Source organism: Oryx dammah, unplaced genomic scaffold, assembly GCF_014754425.2.
Source record: "Oryx dammah isolate SB20612 unplaced genomic scaffold, SCBI_Odam_1.1 HiC_scaffold_9, whole genome shotgun sequence".
In the NCBI taxonomy this organism is placed as follows: Eukaryota; Metazoa; Chordata; class Mammalia; order Artiodactyla; family Bovidae; genus Oryx; species Oryx dammah.
Genome location: NW_024070193.1, coordinates 1,769,732 through 1,794,526, shown reverse-complemented (window position 1 = coordinate 1,794,526; position 24,795 = coordinate 1,769,732). Strand labels below are relative to the sequence as shown.

The 24,795-nt window shown below is 65.3% G+C and overlaps 1 protein-coding gene across 5 annotated transcripts in view; it reads left to right on the top strand.

The window, feature by feature from the left end:
* Window positions 1–24,795, top strand: part of IQSEC1 (IQ motif and Sec7 domain ArfGEF 1) — a 139,259-nt gene that overhangs the window by 101,383 nt on the left and 13,081 nt on the right. For all 5 annotated transcript variants that reach the window (XM_040246668.1, XM_040246671.1, XM_040246669.1 and 2 more), the window contains exons 2-8: window positions 8,377–8,671; window positions 12,425–13,656; window positions 17,526–17,687; window positions 19,086–19,208; window positions 20,319–20,485; window positions 23,326–23,465; window positions 23,832–23,861. In XM_040246668.1, coding sequence (XP_040102602.1) covers window positions 8,377–8,671; window positions 12,425–13,656; window positions 17,526–17,687; window positions 19,086–19,208; window positions 20,319–20,485; window positions 23,326–23,465; window positions 23,832–23,861 — 2,149 coding nt within the window. The remainder of the gene's footprint in view (window positions 1–8,376; window positions 8,672–12,424; window positions 13,657–17,525; window positions 17,688–19,085; window positions 19,209–20,318; window positions 20,486–23,325; window positions 23,466–23,831; window positions 23,862–24,795) is intronic.

Sequence of the window (24,795 nt, the reverse complement as noted above, 5' to 3'; positions counted from 1 at the left end):
GTCCAGTTTCTGGGGCCACAGTGCTGGCTGACCCTTTGAATTCTGGGGAGCTCCTGAGTCAGGCAGGAATCAGCTGCCGAATCTCCCAGGAGAGTCTGGGGACCAGCCCGGGTTGGGGGCCACTCTGCAGGTACCTCGATTCTGCCCGCTGGGCACCCTGAGGGAGGGGTGGTAGTGCCCGGCCAGAGGGTCCTTGTCCTTCTAGAGCCTGAACGCTATGGTGGGGAGGTAGAAAAGCTTCCGGCTTGCTTTTAGAAACCCTGTTTCTAGACAGTTCTAAATCACGTTTGCGTGGGTTTTCTGCATAGAGGTGGTAAGTTCGGGTGGGTTCCAGTCTCTGTGGCTCCGAAACCCCACCATCCCCTGGCCCAGGGCCGAGACTGTCTTCCGTAAGTCTGTGCCCTCCCAGCCCGGGTCCGTGTGGCAGACAGCGCAGCCCCCGGGAGTCTGGCCCTTCCAGCACGGCTCGGAGCTGCTGGGAGTGTGAGTGCCTCCGGGTGCCAGATGCCGCCGTGGTGCAGACCTCGCGGCACGGGCCTTCCCACGGACAGCGGCTGGCACTGCAGAGGTCCAGCCAGGGGGGTGGTGGGGGCTGGGGCTCCCTGAGACTCAGGTGGCCTTTGAGCAGAGAGCTGGAGGAGGCGAGGGGCGAGCCAGGTGGCCGTCTGGGAAGACCCCAGCAGAGCGGAAGCACGTGCAAAGGCCCTGTGGTGGCAGAGCCTTCTGGGTCACTGAGAGGACTTGGCCCTGAGCCCGGGGAGGGCAGCAAGCGGACAAGGGACCCGGTCCAAGTTGTGTCTCAACAGGCCCCAGCTGCTGAATGGGAGAGGTGGGGGTGTGGTGGGCAGGGCTGGAACACAGCAGTGAGGCGGGGGCCACACGGGCCAAGCTGGCCCCGACGTGGTGGGGGTCACCGAGCGGTCCGATGCTGGCTCTCTCGAGGGTGGCAGGGCCTGCTTTGCTGACGGATGACGCGCAGATTGTGAGCCAGATGGTTGCCAAGAGCAGCCTGAGAGGGCCTGGGGCAGCTGGAAGGATGGAGTCGCTGTCAGCCGAGTCAGGGCGGCAGGCGGGGTGGGGGCCCGCATTCCAGGGGCCCACCGGGCAGCAGAGACAGCGTACCCCGGCTGGACACAGGTTCTTTCAGCTCCTATCTGATCACTGTGTATCCGCATTAAAGCCAACTGGGGACCTGGGTGAAAGCCAGACCCTCCCGACCGCCACCAAGACCTTAGGGCGGCCTCGACTGTCCCGAAGGCTCGTCTGCTCCCTCAGCTTTGAGACGGGGCTCCTCGCTGGCTGCGCAGAAATCACGTTGGTATTGAGGTGGCCGTTTGGACGGCTGCGGCTCCAGCCTCCCCCAGTCCCTCAGCACTGCCTGGAGGCCCTGAGCGCTCACCGGAGGCCCTCGCTGCCTCTGCGTCTACCCATCCTGAGGTCCTACCCGACCTGCCCACCAGGGAAGGTGCCCAGCATCTCCCTGAGAACAGGAGGTCCACAGTTCCTCTCCCCTGGGAGGGCCAGGGCTCAGTGTCCGCTGGGGCCCATCAGGCCCTTCGGTGGCCAGCCAGGTGTCCATCCTAAGGACCACTTACCAGCTGCGGTCCCAGCTGTGGTGTTTTAGGCCTGCCTGGAGGCGGGTGTGGGTGACCGGTGCAGGAGCAGCCTCCCGGGTCCCCCGGGAAGCCCGCTCCGCCCCCTCCTTGCTGGCACACCAGCTCTGTGTCCCTTTACACACTCACCTCTCCCTTGAGATCCAGCCCTGGGTGTCCTTGTCCACTGGTGCTCAGGGCCAGGCTAGCCCTCAGGGAGGGGGCTGCCTCCAGGCCCGGGCACGTCTCACAGAGTCGAAAGCTTGGGAGGGTGATCTGTACTTGAAACCTGGTTGTAGTCTGAGCTGTGTAACCTTGAGCACACCCCGAACCCAAGTCGCCCTTCTCCCATCAGCAGAGGGCAGGGGAGCCAGGCCTTCTCAGTGGGGTCACGGCAGGGATTATAAACGCGAGTTTAGCTTGCACTCTGGCACTCTGGGTGAGTGTATGTGGGGCATGACCCACCACAAGCCAGCTCAGTCCCTGAGGACTGGTTTCCAGACCCTGCTGGAATGCCTGCACTCCCCGAGGCAGCCCCCTACCACCGCCAGGCACTGAGCGGCTGACGCTCGGCTCCTGAAGCCACGCTGCCTTCACCCCATCTCTGCTCCTGTGGCCCCTCGACTGGGGACATGGCCACCAGTCCCTTCCTGCCCTCCCCCCCACTTCAGACCCTGCCCTGGTCTGTCTGCGTCTCTCACCCAGAACCTAGTGCACAGCAGGACCCATCCCCTCCCCATCCTGGGCGATAGACCTCTACTAATGTGACCACAGAGCCGCAGGAGCCCCGGCGGAGGGGTGGGAGGGAAGGCTTATGAAGGCTGCTGTTGGCTCTGGTTTGAACCTCCCTTTCTGGGAATCAGAAACCCTGAGCAGAGCGTGGCAGAGGCGTGAGGGAGCACGTGTGTCTGGGACGCTGTGTTGCTCGGCCCTGGGCACTCTGCTGGGAGTGTGGAGATGGCTCTGGCATGGGCGTCTGACCACAGGCAGGCCTGCAGATGGCTCTCCCTCTGCGTGGGGCTGGCCCACTCAGAACACAGTGGCTTTTCCAGACGATGTGACCACCGCTGGTGCCACGCTCCCCAGGCTGGTTTATGTCATGACCACACACGACCCCAGGATGCCGGGCCCTGGACCCCAGCCCTGCCCCCAGGGGCACATACTTCCTCTCTGCTGCCAGGTGGCAGGTGCGCCCGACGGGGATCTGGTCCCCTGCACCCGTGACCCAGCGACTCAGCTTCACCACCCCACGCTCCTCGTCTGCGGAAGGGACAGTGGCCCAGCGTGCCCAGGGGTGGCGGTTGGGTTACAGGCCATGTAAGGTAATTATCCAATACAGTACCCGCATACCCCGAGGCTTTACAGGGAGAGTTGCTCTGTGTGTGTGTGTGTGTGTGTGTGTGTGAGCTGTTCAAGCACAGCGGGTGTGAGCGTGGGCTCTGATCTCGTGAGCTGCGTGTCTCGGGACGGGCCAGCCTCTCTGTGCCTGTGAGGTGGGTCAGCGGTCGCAGGGACTAAGCAGCCCGGAGTCCGTAAACATTGTTTCTTTCCTCGGCATCATCAGTGCTGGGGGCAGCAGCGGGTCCCTGCTTCTGCCCACAGCCTCCTCAGACTAGCGTTTTTCTTAAGAAAAGTCATTCATGACCTCACAGGCCATAATTAGAGATGTCCACATGGCCGCGGGCCCCCTGCCTGACTCACTCACCAGCTGGAGTGGGGATGTGGCATCTCAGCCTTGGAGCCGGGCCCCTTCCGGGGACTGCCCCACCCCCCGGCCCGGCAACCCCTTCAGGAGCGTTTACAGCTCCGACCATGGGTGGTGTCCGCAGGAGGCCCGTCCAGCAGTCAGGGCGGGTGACCCTGGCACCTGCCCCTCCCACCTCTCACTACTGGGACCTGCAGGCAGGGCTCTCTCGGCCAGAGAACTGGAGACCGCACTTAGAAAGCGCTTCTCACGAGCCGAGGGCTTTTTGAAGGCTGCCTCCGTGTACTGACGTCAGTCTGGCGGTGGCAGGGGTCCTTCCGCCCGCCTCCGACAGGTGTCTGCGCTGCTGCGGCTTGCACACCTCCAGGGACAGGAAGTTCAGCCACGCGAGAGCGTCCTTCCTCGAGCCGGGTGACGCGGGCCTCAGATCTGTCCCCCAGAGCCATCCGCCCTGTCCTCTGCCCATGAGCCCGACAGAGGCTTGGCCGCCGGCCTCAGGTCATCCCTGGCCGCGCACTCCAGCCCTCGGTGGGAGGCAGCCACGTGCCGTCGTGGGTGTTGGCAGGTGGCCCCAGCCGCCGTCCATGGTGGCCCTGCAGGAGCGAGTCAGGGACGGGTCGGTGCTGTCCGCCCAGGCTCACGGGAGAAGGTGGGGGCGAGCGCCCTGGCCTTTGGAACCCACCTGGAGCTTCGGACGGTCTTCCCCTGTGAGCCGATGCCTGTGCTGGACAGCAGGTCTGGGGCTCTTCTGGCTTCTCACTCCGTGTCACTGACTGGCTTCACAGCCTGTATTAAACTCCTGTCAGCCGGAAAGGTCCCCCCACTGTTTTTCACAAGAACTTCCATCAAGCCAGACCTTCGCCCCGCCCCCGGCCCACCGTCTTAACGTTGTTTCCATTATATTGATGTGTAATTTATGTAAATCAGTCCCTTGTTGACAGGCATTTAGATTATTTCCAAGTTTCTACAATCAGATACAGCACAGCAGTGGAATTCCTTGCATGCACCTCTGTGTATTGGCCTTGCTTCCTTCGTGAGAATCTCTGGGAAAGGGAGGCCAGATCGGGAGCGTCTGCCCAGAGCGCTGGCCGCAGCCCTGACTCTCCCAGGAACTCTGAATGATCGGGGAACAGCAGCGGTGTGCATGGGGCCCGCCCAACCCTTGATCTGCACGTGGCTCAGGGTCAGCGCATGCTGTCGAATCCCCGAATCCCCGTGTGCAGCCAAGGGCCGACTCTGGAGCGTCCGATTGTGGCTGATGGACAGAAGCGTCCCCGAGAGAGGGGGTTCCAGGGTGGTAGGAGGTGGAGCTCCCACTGGGCGAGCACCATGGTGAGGAAGAGGTGTTCGGGGCTGCTGGGGGCTGGGCCAGTGGCCTGTGTCCCTGGGGCAGGCCGCCCTGGGCATCCAGAGCTGAGGGCTGGCCAGGACAGAGGGGCCTGAGTCATTACCTCCGTGGATTCAGCTCCAGCATCTGCAGGGTTGCAGTTTGATGACCAGGTCTAGCTGGTGCCCTGAAAAACTGAGGCCAGTGTGCTTGTCAGCGCCCGGGGTTCCCCGTAAACGTGCCTTCCTGCTCACCAGGGCTCTGGCTCGGATTATTAGGAAGACCCCCTTGGGGTCCAGCGTGTGTCGCTTCTCTTCAGCGCCAGGAAGGAGTGATGTTCTCCGGCTCAGGACGGTGCGTGCTCTGCTTGCTTCTGTCCAGTCGTTCACTGGAGGTCAGTGTGTCGTGCTGGTCACAGTGGTGTGGCCTGGCCATTTCTTACCAGGACGGTTTGAGGATTTGATTTTTGACGTATGCAAAGGCTACCACGTCACACAACTCAAGCGGATACTGTTCACGTGGAGCCGGCAGGACTTGGGGACGAAGAGAGGGCACGGTGCCATGGAGTGGACGTAGGGGAGGGACTGGCCGGTGACTCAGCTCAGGACTCTGGCTCAGCCTCTGCGAGGGGACGGGGACCATCACGGATTAGGTGTGGGGCAGCCAGGTTGTGCATTGAGGGGGTCGCATGTCAGAAGCCTCACTCCGGGGCCGGCGGGCCTCACCGACCCTGGTGGTCTGGTGCACGTGTCGGCACTTGGGGAGCGTAGCCAGCAAAGCAGCCAAGTGCTGGGCACCGATGTGGGCGGCAGGCAGCACAGGGAGAGCCCGGGGAACGCGTAACAGTACACGGCGGGTCGGCGCTGTGAAAGTGCTGAGTAAGGGGTCAGGAATTCTGTGGGGAGGGAGGCCTGAGCAGTGGGTGCCTCCTTGGAAGCTGGTGATGGCGTGGAGCGGGCTGAGTTCTAGGACACGGGAACAGCGGTCCAGGCAGGGGAACAGCCAGTGCAAAGGCCCCGAGGCAGGGGAGTGCCTGACGCCTTTGAGAAGAGCGGAATGTCCCTGCGGGCCAGACCCCAGTGAGGATGGAACAGCTTGGGGGGCTGGAACACTGAGGGGAGGGGACTACGGCGAGGTCAAGCCTGGAGGGCAGTGTCTCCACACTCAGAGTGACGGGCTGGGGGCACTTGGTGTGCCCCCTCCTTTGTTGGGATTGGTCTGGCTGCTGCGGGAGGAGGAGAGGCGGGGGGCTGGGTGAGAGTCCAGGGACCCGCCCTGGCGGCCCGGACGTCCTGAGAGGCGGGCAGGTGGGTGTGTCTGGGAGGTCGGACTCACAGGTTTCTGCCACGTGTCTGTTTGACTGTGACGGAGACCTGGCCTCTCCCCCCGAGCACCTTCAGGAGCCTGCTGGGCTGAGACGGTCAGGAGCTGGGTCACGGACCAAGCAGGAACCCTGGGCTGGCCCAGGCCCACAAAGGCCCCTGCATCCGAGGCAGAGCGGAGCGCCCCTCCCACAGCGGCTCCAGCCTCCTCCAGCCGGAGTGCCGCACGCATGTCGCGCCCATGAGCCCAGCCGGACAGGAGGCCTGTGCCCTGCACAGGGTCCAGGGGCAGCTGCCTGCCCCTCCCTCCTCAGCACCCTCTGCCTCAAACAGGCCACAGGGGGCGGGAGGAACGCCCTTCCACCCATGCAGATCGATCAAGACCAAGTGAGTGCAGGCTGGGGAAGGGGCCGAGTCCCTTGCCCCTCGAGGGTGGACACCCTTCTTTGCCTGGGGGGTGTTGGTGCTGGGGGAGGATCCCAGTCCCTGCCCGCCCTGCGCAGCCCCTGCCCACCACCACCGTGCCTTCTGCAGCCTCAGGGCTCAGGGACTATTTAGAATCCTGGCGAGCTGAGCCCTGGCTGCTTCGCTGCGAGGACACGGCTGCATTTGCCGTCTCCCTCTTCTTGGGAGGCAGCGCGGCTCTGATTGAAGGGTGTCCAGTAGGGACGCGTGTGGAGTGGGTCCTGGGGCCTCGGGGAGGGGGGCAGGCGGAGTCTCCCATCAGCCACGTACGCTCAGGGGGCCCGTCGCCTGGGGCCCCCCGACCTTCTGCCCCCGCCCCTCCCACCGTCAGTCCAGGGCTGTCTCGGGGCACGCCTGGCCCCACCCCACACGGGCCCCCGAGGTCCCGAGGAAGCTTCTGCCAGTGACTGCCAGACGGCCAGGGTGCTGGGCCTGGGGCCAGGCCTTGGGCGAGTGGGAGCCCCTGACTCACGGCTACATTGGGGGCTGGCACCCGGGGCTCTTCCCCAGGAGAGGAACCTCATCGCCCTCCACTGCTGGGCTGCAGGCTTTGCCGTAGGAAACCCACCGAGCGTCCCTGCGGGCCAGAGTGGAGGGCTGGCACTATTCTTAGATGGCCAGCCTGACAGCACGCGCCGACTTCGCAGCGGGCGGGAGAGGCGCCCGGGGCATGGGTGCCTGTGGCTGGGCTGCGCTGGCCCCTCCCCCGGGAGGCAGCCGATGGCCTCACGTTCCATGGCAGGCAGAGCTGGGCAGGTGGGCCGGGCACAGGCTGCTGATTGCATTGCTGTGAAGATGGGACCCTGGAGGAAGGACCACCTGCAGCCCATGGGGCTCTATGCCCTTCCCTCCCCTGGGCCACTTCCCAAGGGACCGCCACACAGGCCCCAGGGATGCTAGGATGCCCCGAGGGGCGGGAGTGGCCGGCACTGCTGGAGAGGCTGCCCGCAGGTCCCAGAACCTCAGTTGCACGTTCGTCGCCGTCTCTGGGCTCACGTCTTCTGGGGTCGCAAGTGTGGGGTGAGTAACCACACCCCCCGTGCCCTCACCAGGCACTTGGAAAGTTGAGGGGTGTGCACAGGCCCACGGACCAGGGCAGTGGGGTGGTGGGAGCCCCCCGTCCTGGGCTGTAGTCCCAACGCACCCATGCTCTACCTGTGCGACCTCAGGCAGAGCTGGCGCTGCGTGGGCGTCAGTCTGTTCTCCCAGAGATGGAGTGAGCAGTTGGTCCTCGCAGACTGGCTTTAAGAGTTCGAGAAGACGCTGTGTGTCCGCTTCCAGGCCGGTGGTCACCAGCAGCACAGATGGGGCAGGCGGCAGCTTCAGCACTTTCTTCCCCGTGGTTCACGAGTGCGGTGCTGAGAGCTGGGTGCAGGGTGGCCGTGTGTGTGTGTCCTAATCTTGGATCAGGCCCCTGTGACCTCGTTTTACCTCCATCATGTCCTCAAAGCCTATTTCCAGATACACGCTCTGAGCAGTTAGGGCTTGGAGCTTGTGGGTGTTGGTGGGGAGGGACAAGCTCAGCCCATAACAGACACCCCCACAATGCCTGACCCCGCAGGCATGCAGTGAGGAGTCACTCTGTTCATTGTTGATCAAAAAGGAAAAAAAGGACTTAATCCTGGCAGTGGGAGTGAAGGAGTGAGGGGGTGGGACCCGCGAGCCGTCAGTGGGCGTCCCGGGCACAGCCTGCTCCGTGGGGGCCCGTCGTGGGGGTCGGTGGAAGGGGAGCAGGTCCGTCAGGGCAGGGTGTCGGTTGTAGGGGGCAGGGGTGTGTGTGTGGGGGTGCGGTACAGCCAAAGCAGGGCCTCCGCGAGGGGAGGGGAGCCTTAGGGAGGCATGAAGCAGGGGTGGCCGTGGGCCCCGGGGTCCACCCAGGGGAAGGCGGGGTGTGGGCCAGACACCTGCCTGTGGGGCCCAGAGCTGGGGTCTCCCCCTCACCTCCGGTCTGTGCTCTCTCCGCAGCGTTGAGGGCGAGGCCCCCAGCAGCGAGCCTGGCACATCGCTGGACAGCCCCTCCGCCTACCACCAGGGGCCCTTGGCACCCGGCTCGGGCCTGAGCCCAGAGCCCTACGAGCACGCACCGGGCGGCGCCTATGGGCTGTATGCGGGGCCGCCTGGGCAGCAGCAGCGCGCGCGCAGGCCCCGGCTGCAGCACTCGACGTCCATCCTGCGCAAGCAGGCCGAGGAGGAGGCCATCAAGCGCTCGCGGTCCCTCTCCGAGAGCTATGAGCTCTCCTCCGACCTGCAGGACAAGCAGGTGGGCGCCGGCCACGGCGGGCAGGGGAGGAGTGGGGCGGGGCGGGGGCAGGGGCGGGGGGGGGGGCGGGGGCGGGGCCCGCCCTGAGCACTCGAGGCTGGGCGCTAGGCAGGGGTTGTTCTCCAGGATGGAGGCCTCCGCCTCACCCCGGGCCCTCGCGGTCTCCTCCCGACTCCCGGAGGAACCGGAGGGAGCGGGCGGAAGCGGGATGTTCTGTCCGACCTTGGCCTCTGGCCACTTCCTGCTCCCCCCGCGGCTGGGCTCCGGGCCGTGCTGTCCGCCAGCACACGGGTTGCACACGGTGGCGGCCACTGAGGTCCCGGGGTCCAGGAGAGGCCTGGACTTTCCGGCGTCTGCAGGAGGAGGAGGAGGGGAGGCCAGTCCACAACAGAAACCGCACGTTCTCTGGACAGCAGGGAGGCCAGGCCGCTCGTCCCACCCGTCGGTTTGCAGTTCCGTGTATTCTGGGGGGACATTGTCTCCTTCCAGGCTGCGCCTCCTCCCCAGGGACTTGGCCCAGACCCACCCCCACGGGGTCAGCACCCGTGTGCACAGCAAGGGGCGTGCCCGGCCTGCCCACTTGGCCTCCCGGCCCCGCCGCCCCCTGGCGTTTGGCCGTGTGGTCAGGTCCACAGCAGGGGCCTCTGTTCCACTTCTCAGCTGCACCCAGATCTAAGGTAGATCAGAACAGTTTATAGCAACAGACTATAGCAGGACTGTGGAAACAGAAGAGAGAAAGGTTAAGCGGAGGCAGTGGAGGTAATAATAAGCCTCTCCTGGCCTTAACGTGGCCACAGCTGTCCGTTTCTCCCCTCGCACGTTAGCCCAGTGCCTACTGTACAGCAGACCCTGTGCTGGTCACTGGGGAGTCACCGGGGAACGGGGTGTGGCCACAGCCCTCGGGCGGGCGCCGTGGTCCAGGAGACAGGTCAGCTGTGCAGACACAGGTTGACTGCAGAGCAGGGGTGATGTGAACCCCAAGGATGAAGGAAGGGGAGGCAGCCCGGGTGCCTGTGGGAGGAGGCGGCCCGGGTGGGGTGCCAAGGCCCCTTGGAGCCAAGTAACAGAGGCCAAGGCCTTCCAGGAGAAGCTGACGGCAGGCGCAGCGGCCCTAGGCGGGCAAGCTTGCCAGAAAGGGCGGCCAGGATGAGGTGGGGCCAGGGCAGTGACACGGGGCCACTGAGCATTCGGCTCCCTGCTGAGCCTCCTGGCAGTCGAGGCGAAACTAGTAACGGTGGGGGGCGGGATTACACGGGAATTCCCAGGCGGAAGCAAGGTGCCTGGTTCCGTGAGGGCTTGGAGCCTGGGCGGCACAGAGCCACGTTTCAGTGGCAGGAGCCCAGCGCAAGGCCTTGCAGTGGCCGCTGGCCCCCGGCCTCCACGTCTCCTGTGGTCCCCCTTCGAGGGAGGCCCAGCCTCGGGGCTCCTTGTCCTGTCTCGTCTCAGAGCCTCTGTCCTCCTGCACAGCGGGCAGCTTCTGGGGCCTGTCTGCAGGCTGGACTCGGGGTCGGGTGAAGGTGACACCTGTTGGGTGAGTGTAGACGGCTTGGGTTCCCCTCCACGCCCCAGTCAGCACTCAGACGGGGCCTTGGGGCAGCTCTGGCCCAGAAGGGGAACGCCCCAGTGGGCTGAATGAGCGCAGGCCCGGGTTGGTATGTCCCCAGGGGAGGCCAGTAGGAGGGCCAGGCGGCTTTGAGGAGCAGCGTAGAGCCCAAGCCTGCCCCCTAACGCCACTTCCGCCCCTGCCCCGACCTGGGGGGCTGGCTCAGCCCAAGGGCATCGCTGCTGCACTTGTGAGGCCTAGAGTCAGCGGGGCAGGAGGGGCCGTGGATCGTGCTCTGGCCTGTGCGGGGCCCCCGCCCCCCGCTGAGCAGACCCGAGGGACTCAGAACCCGGGTCTTGGGGGACAGAGGAGAGAGGGCCCCCTGGAGCCCAGGCGTGGGCTTCTGTCAGCCCCGAGCGCTCTCGGAGCTGCGCTCCAAACCCAGGAAACAGGCGCCGCTCACAGATGTGGAAGTGAGGTCATCCCTTTGGACTTGGTTCAGTGGCTCCAGGGCAAGAGAAAACAGAGACCCGCCCTGGCTGCCTCCAGGCCCAGCCTGGCTGTGAGATGCATTTTGATCCTCGCCCCTCCCCTCCGCTCCCGACTCCTCTCCTGAGGGGGGCCCCTCTGCCACCCCCCCTTTCTGTAGGGCTGGCACGTCCGCGTCTGGGGGAGCTGGTGTCCCTCACGGCAACTGGGACCCACACGCACCCCCAGCGAGGCTCCGAGCCCTCCCACCCTGCCTGCCCCCCCGCCTGGGCTCCGGGCAGCCATTGCCTCCCCTTGGCTGCAGCCTGGCTCCCTCGGCGTCTGCCTGGCTTTGTTCCCTGAGCTGGTGCCCTGTCTGGTCTGCACAGACCCCGCCTCTCGAGGGTGAGGCCATGCGGTCCGCACGGAGGGGACTGGGGCTCTGACCCTGGGGTGTGAACACTTCCTGCCAAGGACTGGGGGCCTTCCCCCGACCCCCATGTCAGGGGCTTGGTGGGCCAGCCCACTCCTCATCCTGGGTCCTCTTTGCTTTTGGAAAGTGGGCTCTGGCCTCACCCCGGAGCGAGACATGGGGAGCGGCCCTCGGGACCGTCCTCAGGCCTGGGGCCAGTGGGCTCCGGAGGCGCACACACCTCGCAGGAGAGTCCCAACGCCCTGCCCGCCTATGGCGTGGGCCCGCTGTCAGCCTCCCGGAGGGCGCCCTGGGGTCTGGAGGCCTGCAGGGGTGTGTCGGGTCTCTTCTCTGAGGCTCAGTTTCCCCATCTGTACAGGAGCGGGTGCGGGGCCCCCACAAGCTGTCCACCCTCCCAGGAGCGCACTGGTGTCCCACGCCTCCTCCGCCCCGTGCTGAGGCTCTGTCTCGCCTGTGTCCGTGAGGCCCGTGTCCTCTCGCTGGCCCGTGAGGCCAGTCTATGGGCCCGAGGGGCCGCGGGTCCAGACTTCTCAGAGTCAGTCTGCAGACAAGGGCCCGGGCCCACGGCCGGCGCTCAGTGCTCAGGGCCGACTTGGGTCTCGCGCTGGTCTCCTAGCCTGCCCCCGCCACAGTCTCCTTGTCTCCCAAGGGGCGGCCTGCAACCTCCTCCAGCAGCTCCAAGTTTCATTCAACTGCACGGCCCCGGTGCCCAGGGCAAAGGCTGCTGCAGACAGAGAAGTCTAGGAAACCACCGCCCTTGAAAGGCTCTGAGAAGTCCTGCAGGGAGCGCGTGCTGTAACTGAAACTTACCGCTCCTCTGCCTCCCTGGGTCTGGGAGCGTGTGGGCACGGCCCCCAGCGGGTTCCTGGGTCTAGGAGCCCTGTGGGCACTGCCTCCAGCGGGTTCCTGGGTCTAGGAGCCCTGTGGGCACGGCCCCTGGCGGGTTCCTGGGTCTGGGAGTGTGTGGGCACGGCCCCTGGCGGGTTCCTGGGTCTGGGAGTGTGTGGGCACGGCCCCTGGTGGGTTCCTGGGTCTGGGAGTGTGTGGGCACGGCCCCCAGCGGGTTCCTGAGTCTAGGAGCCCTGTGGGCACTGCCTCCAGCGGGTTCCTGGGTCTAGGAGCCCTGTGGGCACGGCCCCTGGTGGGTTCCTGGGTCTGGGAGTGTGTGGGCTCTGCCCCCGGCCAGTTCCTGGATCTGGGAGTGTGTGGGCTCTGCCCCCGGCCAGTTCCTGGGTCTGGGAGTGTATGGGCACGGTCTGCCCTCCGGACCAGGCCGGGCCATCCTCATGCTCCTCTCCCTCCCCCGCAGGTGGAGATGCTAGAACGGAAGTATGGGGGCCGCCTCGTGACCCGGCATGCGGCCCGCACCATCCAGACGGCCTTCCGCCAGTACCAGATGAACAAGAACTTTGAGCGGCTGCGCAGCTCCATGTCTGAGAAGCGTCTGTCCCGCCGCATTGTGCTGTCCAACATGCGCGTACAGCTGTCCTTCGAGGGGCCCGAGAAGGCGCACAGCTCCTTCTTCGAGGGCAAGCAGGTCTCGGTGACTGACGGGGACTCCCCGCTGGGCTCCCTGGGGCCGGCCGAGTGCGGGGACCTGGGCCCGCCGCCCCCGCCCGCCCTGCAGGCCCCTGCGCCCGCCGGCGACTTCGCCGACGCCATCACAGAGCTGGAGGACGCCTTCTCGCGGCAGGTGAAGTCGCTGGCCGAGTCCATCGACGACGCGCTCAACTGCCGCAGCCTGCACGCCGTGGAGGGGGCGCCTGCGCCCGCCGCTGAGCCCTCGTCGGGCCTGCACGGCACGGCCGAGCAGCGCCGGCTGGACGAGATGACCGCCTCGTACAGCGACGTCACCCTGTACATTGACGAGGACGAGCTGTCGCCGCCGCCGCCTGCGGTGCAGGCCGGGTGCCGGCCGTCCAGCGGCGAGTCGGACCTGCGGCTGCGGGCCGGAGCCGCCGCCCAGGACTACTGGGCGCTGGCCCACAAGGACGACCAGGGGGACATGGACACCAGCTGCCGGAGCACGCCGTCGCTGGAGCCGCGGGCGCGCGTGGAGCACCTGCCGCTGCTCACCATCGAGCCGCCCAGCGACAGCTCCGCCGACCTCAGTGACCGCTCTGACCGCAGCTCGCTCAAGAGGCAGGGCGCCTACGAGCGCGGCCTGGGCGGGCTGCAGGGCAGCCCCAAGCACGGCCCCCACGGGCCCCCCAGGGGCCTCCCCCGGGAGGAGCCGGAGCCGCGGGCCCGGCCGCCGCGGCCCCTGGACGCCCACCTGGCCATCAACGGCTCGGCCAACCGGCAGAGCAGGTCCGAGTCGGACTACTCCGACGGCGACAACGACAGCCTCAACAGCACGTCCAACTCCACCGACACCGTCAACTGCAGCTCGGAATCCTCGTCCCGCGACAGCCTGCGCGAGCAGACGCTCAGCAAGCAGACGTACCACAAGGAGACCCGCAACAGCTGGGACTCGCCCGCCTTCAGCAACGACGTCGTCCGCAAGCGGCACTACCGCATCGGCCTCAACCTCTTCAACAAGTAAGTGCCCCCCACCCCCGCCGCCGCCCGGCCTGGCGCGGGGGGCAAGGGGGTCGTCGGGCCCCAGGTGGTGGGCCTCGGGGGTCTTTGAGCAGGGCCGGGTCTGCATCCACGTGGGCTGCTCAGGGAGGAGGACCCAGGCGGGCCCGACACCCCGCAGGACATGTGTGCTGGGTCTGGGGTGTGGCCGCTGTGCGGGGCTCTGGGCAGAGCGGGTCTAGGGCGAGAGACTGGTGTTTAACACAGACTATTCTTAGCGTGGCTGAAAATAGCCCTCCCTTGGAGGGGACGCTGGCAGCTCGGATTGCAAAACCTCGGGCCTCTCCTCTCTGGATACGGTGCCGCCGGACTCCGGCCTGCTGCTGGCTCCTCCGGGGGGGCGGGGGGGACGTGGAGGGGATGTGGCCAGCCTGCCTGGTGGCTGCTGACCCATGTCCACTGTGAGCCCCCCGCTTCCTCTTCCAGACGGTGGTGGGGGGACTTGGGGGTTACCCCCTGCCCAGCTGGGCACGCGGAGAGGCCTGTCCTGAAGGGCGGCTGTGGGGAACCGTGGGATCACACCCAGGCCCCTGGGGGGGCATCCCTGGTCCTTGATCAGCTGAGGACCACACATTCCAGAGCCATCACGGGCACCTCGAGGCTGTGCCCCCAGGCTGCGGCTGGAACGCTGCGTGAGTGGGGAGGCTGTCCTGCACTGTCCCAGGAGCCCGCCCACCTGCTCTGGGCCCCGCCAGTCCCAGGGCGTCACGGACTCTCCTGGCGGAGGCAGGGGTGACCTGGGGGCCCCCGAGCTCCCCTCATCCCCGGCAGGCGTTGTGTCCTGACCCGGGAGTCCCAGCCGGGCAGACAGGCGGGGTCCAGAAGAGCTGCCTGCCTGGACCAAGCACCTTGGTCTCTGGACTCTTCCTGGTGCTGCCGCGGGCCACGCACAAGCCTCCCCTCACACGTCTGTGTGCGTGACTCTGGTCCTCATGCTTCCTCTCTGTGTCCCCCGTGGGTGCGACCCCCGCAGCGGCCTTGTCCGTGTGAGTCACGGGGTGTGAGCTGGAGATGAGCCCGCGTGGAAGGAGCTCAGAGAGCACCGGGCCCGCGGAGTCCGGCCTGTGCCTCCCTGCCGTCCCCTTGGCCCCTGCGGACATCCGCTGGGCACGGGCCACGCACACTGTCCTGCTCTGATGCTGCCACACGCTTTGCTGCTGGTGGCCGGACCCAGGGACGTCCAGGGGCTGTGCGTTGAAGTGGAGCCTGCAGCCGGACGTGGGGACCCGTCTCCCCACATCTGGACGCACTCAGCCTCATCTCCCTCCCTAGTCCAAGCGAAGAGATAGCGTCTCTTGCTTCACTTTGGATTTGCCTGCCTGCTGCTTAGATGGAGCATCCGTATTTGTATCTTTTGGCCATTTTGGTTTTTCCTTCTACAGAATGCCTGTTCTTATTTCTTGCCTATTTTTCTGTTATTTCTCTTTTTGATTTCCTTAGTTCATTTCAGTTTAGTTCAGTTGCTCAGTCATGTCCGACTCTTTGCAACCCCACGGACTGCAGCACGCCAGGCCTCCCCATCCGTCACCAACTCCCAAAGTTCACTCAGACTCATGTCCATTGAGTCAGTGATGCCATCCAACCCTCTCATCCTCTGTTGTCCCCTTCTCTTCTCTCCCCTTCAATCTTTCCCAGTATCGAGGTCTTTTCAAATGAGTCAGCTCTTTGCATCAGGTATCCAAAGAACTGGAATTTCAGCTTCAACATCAGTCCTTCCAATGAACACCCAGGACTGATCTCCTTTAGGATGGACTGGTTGGATCTCCTTGCAGTCCAAGGGACTCTCAAGAGTCTTCTCCAACACCACAGTTCAAAAGCATCAGTTCTTCAGCGCTCAGCTTTCTTTATAGTCCAACTCTCACATCCACACATGACCACTGGAAAAACCATAGCTTTGCTTAGATGGACCTTGTTGGCAAAGTAATGTCTCTGCTTTTTGATATGCTGTCCAGGTTGGTTTGATTTCCTAGTGGCTGTTTATATGTGGTGGATGCTGACTCTGTGGAATTACAGAAATGTCTTCCTGTCACTGGCTGCCTTTTTGTTAAACTTGTGTAGTGGAATCCACATACTATAAGATCTGTCCTTATAAAGTGTCTAGTTCAGCGGGTTTTGAGGATACATCTTTTAACTTTGTTTATGCTTTGTTGGTTTAACAGAAGTTACTCATTCTTTTTTACATTTTTTCTTATTGAGATGTAGTTGACCCATGACCTAGCTTCAAGCACACAACACAGCGGTTCTCTTTGGGTGCTACTTTGTTCTTTTTATGTTTTCTTTTAAGAGACTCCACCCCAGGTCATCTCATAGGTTTAAAATATTTTCCTCAGGACTGCTGTAGTTTTGTTTTGTATCCTTTAGTACGTCTGCCTGACGTTTGGTTTGGAGAATGGTACCCGGTGAGGAGTGTAGCTATTATTCGGTGGAAGGTAGCTGGTTGTTCACAGAGTTTATTGAATCGTCTGTCCTTTCTCTGTTGACTTGAGGTCCCTTATGACTCCTCCGTGAGCGAGGTCTGTGCTGGGATCCCACCCCTTCCTTGGCAGATACTCATGGAACAGCTCGTGCAGGCCGGCCCTGTGCTGGGGGCCTGGCTGCATCCGTGAACAGGATCAAAGATCCTTGTGAAGCTCCCTCCACGCTCATGGTCAGGGGCTCTTTTTTTTTTCCTGTGCCCACATCAGGCTTTTGGTTTTACATGCTTTCTTAGGGCAGAAACTCCTCTTTTGTCCTTTTAAACAGCAGTCTTGGTTCTTATTGGCAGTTACTCTTCCACACTGATTGTGGAATCAGCTCGTTAAGACTGTGGAAACCCCTGGAGGACTTTTCACTGCAGCCCTCGTGACTGGGGGGCCTCAGCCCTTTACAAGTCGAGGGGCAGAGCTGAGGCCGGGCTGCAGGGGGTGTTTCAGTTCAGTTTCCCAGTGACCACAGTCCGTGCAGCTGCCCGGCTGGGCCCACTGCAGGGGCTCAGTGGCCACTCCCAGGACAGGCCTGCAGCTGCAGAGCGTGCTGTCGAGGGTGCGGCCTCGCCTGCAGGGAGGCAGTGTCACCCGTCCACGCATCAGCACCCGTGGCCGGGCCGGAAAGGGGACCCTGGGCCACCCCTTCTGCGCCAGGACCCAGCAGGTCGCTCCCTGCCAAGCTCGGGTGCGAGGCTGGGGTGGTGAGGCCACCCGGGGTACAGATAGCGGGGTCCCCTCGCAGCCGGAGGCCAGCCCGCACGTAGGAGTCTGCAGGGCCTCCCGTCAGCATGCGGCCACAGGGAGCCCCGGCTCTGACTGCCACGCCCCCAGAGTGCCCCTCAGGGGCTCCGGGCCTGTCCAAGGCTCCTGTTTTCCCGCCCTATTTCTTATGATCACGGGCACCTTCCCGTGAGGTCAGCCAAGCTGGCACCAGGCCCCGAGGTCTCCGACCGCAGTGGGAGCTGGCTCTGGGCCTCCGTGTCCTCCGGTGTCGTGGAGGTTTGTCGTAAGCCTTCAGGTGCTTACTTGCTGTGCGCCGCATTCCAGGCACCGCCCATGTTAACACACCCGTCCCGCAAGGGTGGTCAGGCTCCTGGGCAGCGGGGGGGGCGGCTTGGGGGCTGAGCCGCCATGGGGGCTGAGCCGGCGTGGGGGTTCTCGGGGTGCGGGCCGTCCAGCCTGTCCTCGGGCGGCCAGCGCGTGCCGGGCGGGGCCGCTGTGTGTGCCCCTCGCTAGCCCAGGCTGGGCACGGCGCCTGGACGGTCCCAGGGCCCCAGGTGGTGGACTCAGGCTGGGACAGGACCAGGTGCTGCGGAGGGGGGCGGGGGCAGACACACCCAGCTGAGCCTGTCTCTCGACCCTCAGGAAGCCCGAGAAGGGCGTCCAGTACCTCATCGAGCGCGGCTTCGTGCCCGACACGCCGGTGGGGGTGGCCCACTTCCTGCTGCAGCGCAAGGGCCTAAGCCGGCAGATGATCGGCGAGTTCCTGGGCAACCGGCAGAAGCAGTTCAATCGCGACGTGCTCGAGTGAGTGGCCGCCTCGCCCCTGGACGCACGGGACCCCGGGCACCTCCAGTGGGCCGGGGGCCCCGCTGTCTGTTCCCCACACGCACGCAGACCCTGGGTACCTCCAACCCCGTCCAGCAGGGCCGGCCCCAGCCCTGGTTCCGCGGCCTCCGTGCTGCCGTCCTGGGTGCGGCGTGGGTGGCCGGCCAAGCTCGGGCCCCATCCTCCTCCCTCTCCTGCCGGGAGATGGGCTAATGGCCCACCAGGCTGGCGGCCCCAGACCCTGCAGACGAAGGAGTTTCTAGCCCCTGGGAATGGCTGGCAGGGTTGAGAAGGCTTGCCTGCATGAGCCTGCACCCCCATCCCCCCCCGACTGTCCTGAGAGGAGCGGCTCCGTGTCTGGGGCCTGTGGCTGCTGGGCGGGCGCTGTTACAGGCCCTGTCCTCCCTCCACCCGCAGGGGGTGTTAGGGGTCCATAGGCCCCTCCACAGACGAGAAGCCAGGGCCAGCAGTAGGTGGCTCAGAGCGGGTGCCCTTGGCTGGGACCTGGGGCATGGCTCCAGGCCTGCCGTGGGCATGTTGCCCACCCAGGCCCTGCACAGGATGAACGACCTGGCTGGTGCGCCGGGCACAGGGTCAGAGCACACACACAGCTTTGCACTCTGAGACACGCCGACACCCTGGAGAGGCAGCCTGTGCCCCCACAGCCCCTCTGCTCCAGCTCCCTCCAATAGCGGGGTTGTTGCCCCCTCCCCTTTGAAACCAGGGAGGACCCGTCCAAGGAGAGCTGATTAGCTCCTCCATGAGTGGGGCCCAAGACCACCATCCAGCCCAGCCCCTGGCCTGCGGCCAGCCCTTAGCCCACCCCCACCCCCCACCCCCCACCCCCCACCCCAACTCCTCCAAGCTGCTGCTGGTCCGTAGGAAATCCGGGCATTGTTCTCCTTAGATCAGAAAATATCGGCAGCCTCAGGAAATAGCAAGACGCCCGCCCCCCCGCCCCCCGGGCATCCTCCTCGAGTGCTGGTCAGCAGACCTTCCCGTGGGGCCCCACCTGCTCCTTGCCCCGATGGCTGAGAGTGCTGGGAGCATCGCCCCAGTGGACGGGGTCCCTGGGAGCGGACACCGGGACCTCTGCAGCCCCGCTGGGTGGTCGCTCGAGGGTCCCTGGTGCAGACCCACCTTCTCTGCTCAGGGGTCCCAGTCAGGCTGGGGCAGGGCCATGGCCAGAGTCCCCTGGCCCCCGCGGCCTCCCCAGCTCTGCCTTCCTTGCAGATCAGCGGGTGGGAACGGCACCACCCCTCTGGATGCCCCTTGGAAACGCCTGGGAGAGCCTCCCTCCGGGCCTCCCTGCTCTGAGCCCTCGGCCCCCGGCGGGAGGGGGCAGGGTCGCTGACCAGCCACGGGCTCTCGTTCCAGCTGCGTGGTGGACGAGATGGACTTCTCTGCCATGGAGCTGGACGAGGCCCTGAGGAAGTTCCAGGCACACATCCGGGTGCAGGGGGAGGCGCAGAAGGTGGAGCGGCTGATCGAGGCCTTCAGGTGCGGGCCAGGCCGGCAGGGAAGGGCCCCCACTCAGAGGCCGGGGCCCCAAGGGCAGAATCCCCCTTCAGGGGCAGGGGGCCCCTTCTGGGTGCCGGGCACCAAGCGGCCCAGTGCTGGAGCCGGGGCCTCAGACGCTGGCTCCCGAATCCGTCAGCGTCGTTGCAGGGCGGACTCTCAGACACAGAGAGCCTGGTTCTGACACACGCGCCCCGTACCGGCTGTGTGACCTTGTACTGCTTACTTAACCTCTCTGTGCTTCAGTCCCCACCGGCAGAGGGGGATGATGATGGCACCTACCCTGGCGTGGCTGGGCGGGTAAACCACTTGGGATGTGTGGGCGCATTTAGCCCAGCGCCTGGCACCCCAGAGAGCCTGTGATCGAGGCCAGCTGTCTGCAGCCCTCCTTCCCGCCGGAACAGTGCATGCTGGGTGTGGGAGGCCCGGCCCCCTGGTCTCTGTGTGGGTGAGAAGAGACCCCAGGCCCTGGGAGGGGAGCAGTCAGACACTTCCATCCAGGAGGACTTCCTGGAGAAGGACGAGAACACCGAAGCCCAGGCTGTCCAAGCTCTGACGGCTGCAGCCTGCGAGCTTAAGTTGCCAAACTCCTCCTGGTTCCTCTCCTCCATCCCTGCCCCAACCACCCAGCCCTCCACAAGGGCGCCAGTGGAGGGGGCTTTGGGAAGGTGTGGGGGCGTATTGGAGGCTGTGTGTTAGCGAGGCTGCCACAGCAGCGGGGGGCTGAAACTAGCCGGAGGTGGGCTGCCCGCTGACCTGCAGCCCTAGGCTCCTGTCACCTGAGGGCCCCGGGGCGGGTCCGTCCCCACCTGGGTGGGGCGGAGGGCACACCACGCCTTTAGGGCACAGCCTGCCAGCAGCCAGCACTCCAAGGGGGCCCGAGGGTGTGGTCCTCAGCCTGAGCAGCCGCCATCCAGCTGGGGGGCAGAGAGTTTGACTCCTGTGGCAAGCAAACGGGCAGACGGTCAGGGCCAGCTCTGCTGGTCCAGAGGCTCTGAGACAAGTGACCAGCCTCGGGTGTTGGGACCGCTGGTGGGCGAGGGGTGGGCTGGCCTCCTGCCCCGGCTGAAGTCCCCCCCCGCCCCGCCCCAGCCAGCGGTACTGCATCTGCAACCCCGGGGTGGTGCGGCAGTTCCGGAACCCCGACACCATCTTCATCCTGGCGTTCGCCATCATCCTGCTCAACACCGACATGTACAGCCCCAACGTCAAGCCCGAGCGCAAGATGAAGCTGGAGGATTTCGTCAAGAACCTCCGCGGTGAGCCACCCCAGCCTCGCCAGCTCAGGGTGGGGGGGGCCCGTCCCGAGGGGGATGTGAAGCCTGGTCTCAGGGTTTGGGCCCAGGCCGGTTGCAGGGCCAGAGGGCAGAGGGACCGCAGGCCGGGGGCCGGGCGCCCGGGGCCTCCTAGCACTGCCCGCCCCCAGCCTCCGGTCTGGCCTCCATGGCAGCCCCGTGGCCCTGTCGCCCATGGGAAAGCTGGCTGTGAGCTGCGTGCTCCTGGTGACCCTTCGGGGGCTCCGGTTCTTCCTCTCGTTTAGCCCCTCAGCCATGGGACTGGGGCCTCTGCTGTGTGTGAAACGAGCCCAGGGGCTCGAAGAAGACGGGGCTGCCGGGACACACACCTGCCGGCCAGCCACCCTCACGTCCGTGCCCTCGCGGTTCGTGCACCTGTGTGCTCCGCCGTCCCAGCACGATGGCGAGGGGCGGCTGTGTCCCCCTAATTCCCGGGTGGGGGCCGAGCACCCCAGAACCAGGAGAGCAAGCTGCTTGGCTGTGTCTTGGGAGCCTGGGCCGTTCCCACCGATGACCTCTTGTCCTCAAGCCAGGGACCCCAGGGTTTCTGCCCCGCCTTCCTGAGCTTTGAAGGTTCAGAGGGAGGACCCACCCGAGGTCACACAGCAAGTGAGAGTTGGAGGAGGCAGGAGTTCCAAGGCCAGGCCAGCACTTCTGCACAAAGTGCATGCCCAGCTCCTTCGTCTTAGGGGAAGGTGTCCCCACCCCACCACACACACTGGAGACACCTTCTCTCCGGCATCACTCAGTGCCCAGCAGGCCCCGCAGCCAGGTCCAGTAGCCGGCAGCTCTGGGAGTCCCAGGAGAGGCAGGAGAGGGGCCTGGACACCTGACGAGCGGTGTTTTGCTTTCACTGATATTTGTCTCTGAATGTTTGGTTTTAAGTACGAGTGTGTCGACGCAGGCTTACTCTCTCACGCGCTTCAGCTTCGGCCGTACTGTTTGCTGCTCTGCCTGGGCTTGCTCTAGCTGCGGTGCGCGGGCTGCTTAGCGTGGTGGCCTCGCTAGTGGCGGCTCACGGGCTCTAGAGCGTGGACTCAGGAGTCGGGGTGTACGGGTTTCGCTGCGCAGCAGCACGTGGGATCTGCCAGGACCAGGGACCGAACCTGCGTCTCCTACGTGAGCAGATGGACTCTTAGCCACCGCACCACCAGGAAAGTCCCTTACATTTATAGTTTGGATGGGTCCTATCTTCACGTGGTTTAGAAGCCAGAGAGTCACGTGACCCAGGAGTCACCCTGCTTGGAATTTACCTGAATGAGTCGGAAACTCCCCTCTGCACAGAAACCCATGATTCACAGTTGCCCAAACCAGGAAGCCCCCCCAGCTGCCCTTCAGTAGGTGCACGAGCCCTGGTCCATCCAGACCGTGGACTGTTACTCAGCGCTGCAAAAAATGAACTGCCGAGTCTGGAAAAGACGGAGGACCCTTAGGTGAACGCTGCCAAATGAGAGCAGCGCTTCTGCAAAGCCTGCACGGGGTGACTGCAGCTGCGCCCCGTCCTGCGGGGGCAAGGCTGGGGAGACAGGACTCCGGAGGTGGGCGGGGGTGGCAGGGATGCAGAGGGGGCCCAGAGGGTGTTCAGGGTGGGGGACAGTCTCCGTGTGGTGTTGTCACCATGAACACGAGTCGCTGCACGTTTGTCCAGACCTGGGGATGGACACCACGCGGGAATCCGTGCGTGACCTGTGGCCTCTGGCGACTGGGGCACGTCCGAGTAGGTGTCTCCAGTTGTAGCGAACACACCGCTCTGATGGGGCTGCTGACTGTGGCGGAGCCGGGATGTGCTTTCCGCTTAACTTTGCTACGAACTGGAATCTGTCCAAAAAGACCCGGGAAGTGCAGAAGGTCCTCCGCAGGGCCCCTCCCAGCCCCAGAGGTCGTGCGCCAGCGCTGAGTCCCACTGTGCCTCCCAGAGCTTCCCCGGGAGCCGGTGCAGACATGCGCAGTTGGCATCCCCCCCTCCACTTGGCACCTCGCTCTTGGGTTGAGACCCAGCCATAAATCTAAGGGCCTTTGCCGCGTCTGCGCACCTCGATTTTGCGGACACACAGTCCTCCCTGCCCTGGCGTCCCCACAAGGACCGCTCGACTAGTCCCCCACCAGGCACAAGGGTTTGTTCCATTCTCTGCAATCTGGAGGCAGAACCGTGTATCACGTCCCAGGGGCCAGACCCCTGAAGGCATGCAGCGCACCTGAGGTGCGTGGCGTCAGGCAGGGGACGGGCGAGTCCGAACGGTCCCCCAGAGGGCTGAGCCGTCCCACTGCTGCACGCCACCCCAGGAGCCTGCAGACCGAGGCCTGGGGCTCGCATCTCTCCTGAGCTGGGCTGGGTCTTTCCGGCACCACTTCCAGGGCCGTGTAGCAGAAAAGGCATGAGCGTGTCATCAGAGCGACTGGGGTTCGAGTCCCAGAAATGAGACAGCAGCCACTCAGAACCACTGAGCTGTCCGAGAGGGAGGAGGCTTGAGCTGCCCTTGTCCCTGTGAGGTCGCTACACTCTGGGGGCCCTGTGTTGTGGGGGAGGGCTCCTGGCTCAGAGAGGCTCGATGTCAGGCTGACAAGGGGCCAGATGAGGACGTGGGCCAGCCCCCCAGCGCTGCGGCCGGGATCGAGCAAGGCAGTGTTTACAGAGCCGCCCGAGCGTGGCTGGAAGGCCCCTCCTTGCTAAGCCGGGGCAGAGCTGGCCTGGAGCTGGAGCTGGGGTTCCGTCATGGGCAGGACCCGTCCAGCAGCTGTGGGCTGGGAGGGACGTGGTTCTGATGTGGTGCCCCCGGGGTGAGCTGGCCGCTGTCCCCTCACAGGCGTGGATGACGGGGAGGACATCCCCCGTGAAATGCTCGTCGGGATCTACGAGCGGATCCGGAAGCGGGAGCTGAAGACGAACGAGGACCACGTGTCACAGGTGCAGAAGGTGGAGAAGCTCATCGTGGGCAAGAAGCCGGTAGGTGGTCTGCGCCCGTCGCAGGGAGCGGCACCCCCTGGGCACCCAGGAGCCCCCAGCCCTGCGACCCCAGGCCAATCCCTGATGCCTCTGGAGCCTGGTTCCTCCGGTCAGGACTGGTGAATTACATCACCTTTAGGGCCATCTAAGTGGCTTCCCTCTGGGTCCCTCCAAAGAGAGCCTGAGGCCTTGTTTTAGCTAGCTGCTGAGACTGTACACTGGCCCCCTCATGCCCTGGGCTCCCCTCGAGCCCGCTGGGGGTGCCGGGGAGGTGCCACGGGAGGGGTGTCCCTGGGGTCTCCACCAGGGCCCGGAGCACGTGTGGGGCGTTAACCTCTTGTTGTTTGTTCACCATTTGCCCTGTAGATCGGATCCCTGCACCACGGGCTCGGCTGTGTGAGTGCCCCCGCTTCCCCTTCTGTGCTTCCCGCAAGCCCCCGGCCCCCAGACCCACCGCTCCGACTGCACGAGTCACTCTCCGTAGCGATGAGAAGTTTGCTTGTCACAGTTCTCCCCACCTCGGACCTCGGCGGCCCTGTGGGGAGGGCTGTGCTGTCGGGCCCAAAGCAGATGGTCTCCATGCGTCTCATCTGGGCCTGGTCGAGCGTGTCCCCAGGCCCCGAGACCCTGCGCCTGAACCAGTGGCCTTGGGGTGGCGTTGAGGCCTCCCGCCCTCCCCCTGCACACCTGCCCCGGGTCTGCCTCCCCAGTCCCTTCTGCTGGCCGCCAGGCCAGGGCCCAGGACCCCCGTCACTCGTGTGACCCCCCCCCCTGCCCCGGCCCCGTGCCCTGCCATCCTATCTCCCTCCCCCGACGGCGTCAGGCTGGGCGCACGTTCCCCCCATGTCCCTGCGGCTGGCCGAGCTCGGCCCTGGAGAGCCGTGTGTGCGGGAGGCGGGGACCGTCCTCTTGGGGTGGCGACTGCTGGCTCAGGTCCCCACACGGCCCCCCAGACTCAAACGGCGGGGCTGAGATCCTTCGGGACAGAGGGCCCGGAGTCTGGGGGCTCAGGCTGCACGTGTCGGGCGCTTCGGAGGCTCCCCTGGGCTCTCAGCGCTGGGCGGGCTCCGGGGCGGGCTCAGGGGCGGTCTCCGTGGCGCGGTCTCCGGGGCGGGCTCCGGGGCGGGCTCCGTGGGGCGGGCTCCGGGGCGGGCTCCGTGGGGCGGGCTCTGGGGCGGTCTCCGTGGCGCGGTCTCTGTGGGGCGGGCTCTGGGGCGCGGCCTCTGGGGCGGGCTCCGGGGCGGGCTCCGTGGCGCGGTCTCCGTGGCGCGGTGTCCGGGGCGGGCTCAGGGGCGTGGTCTCAGGGGCGGGCTCAGGGGCGTGGTCTCCG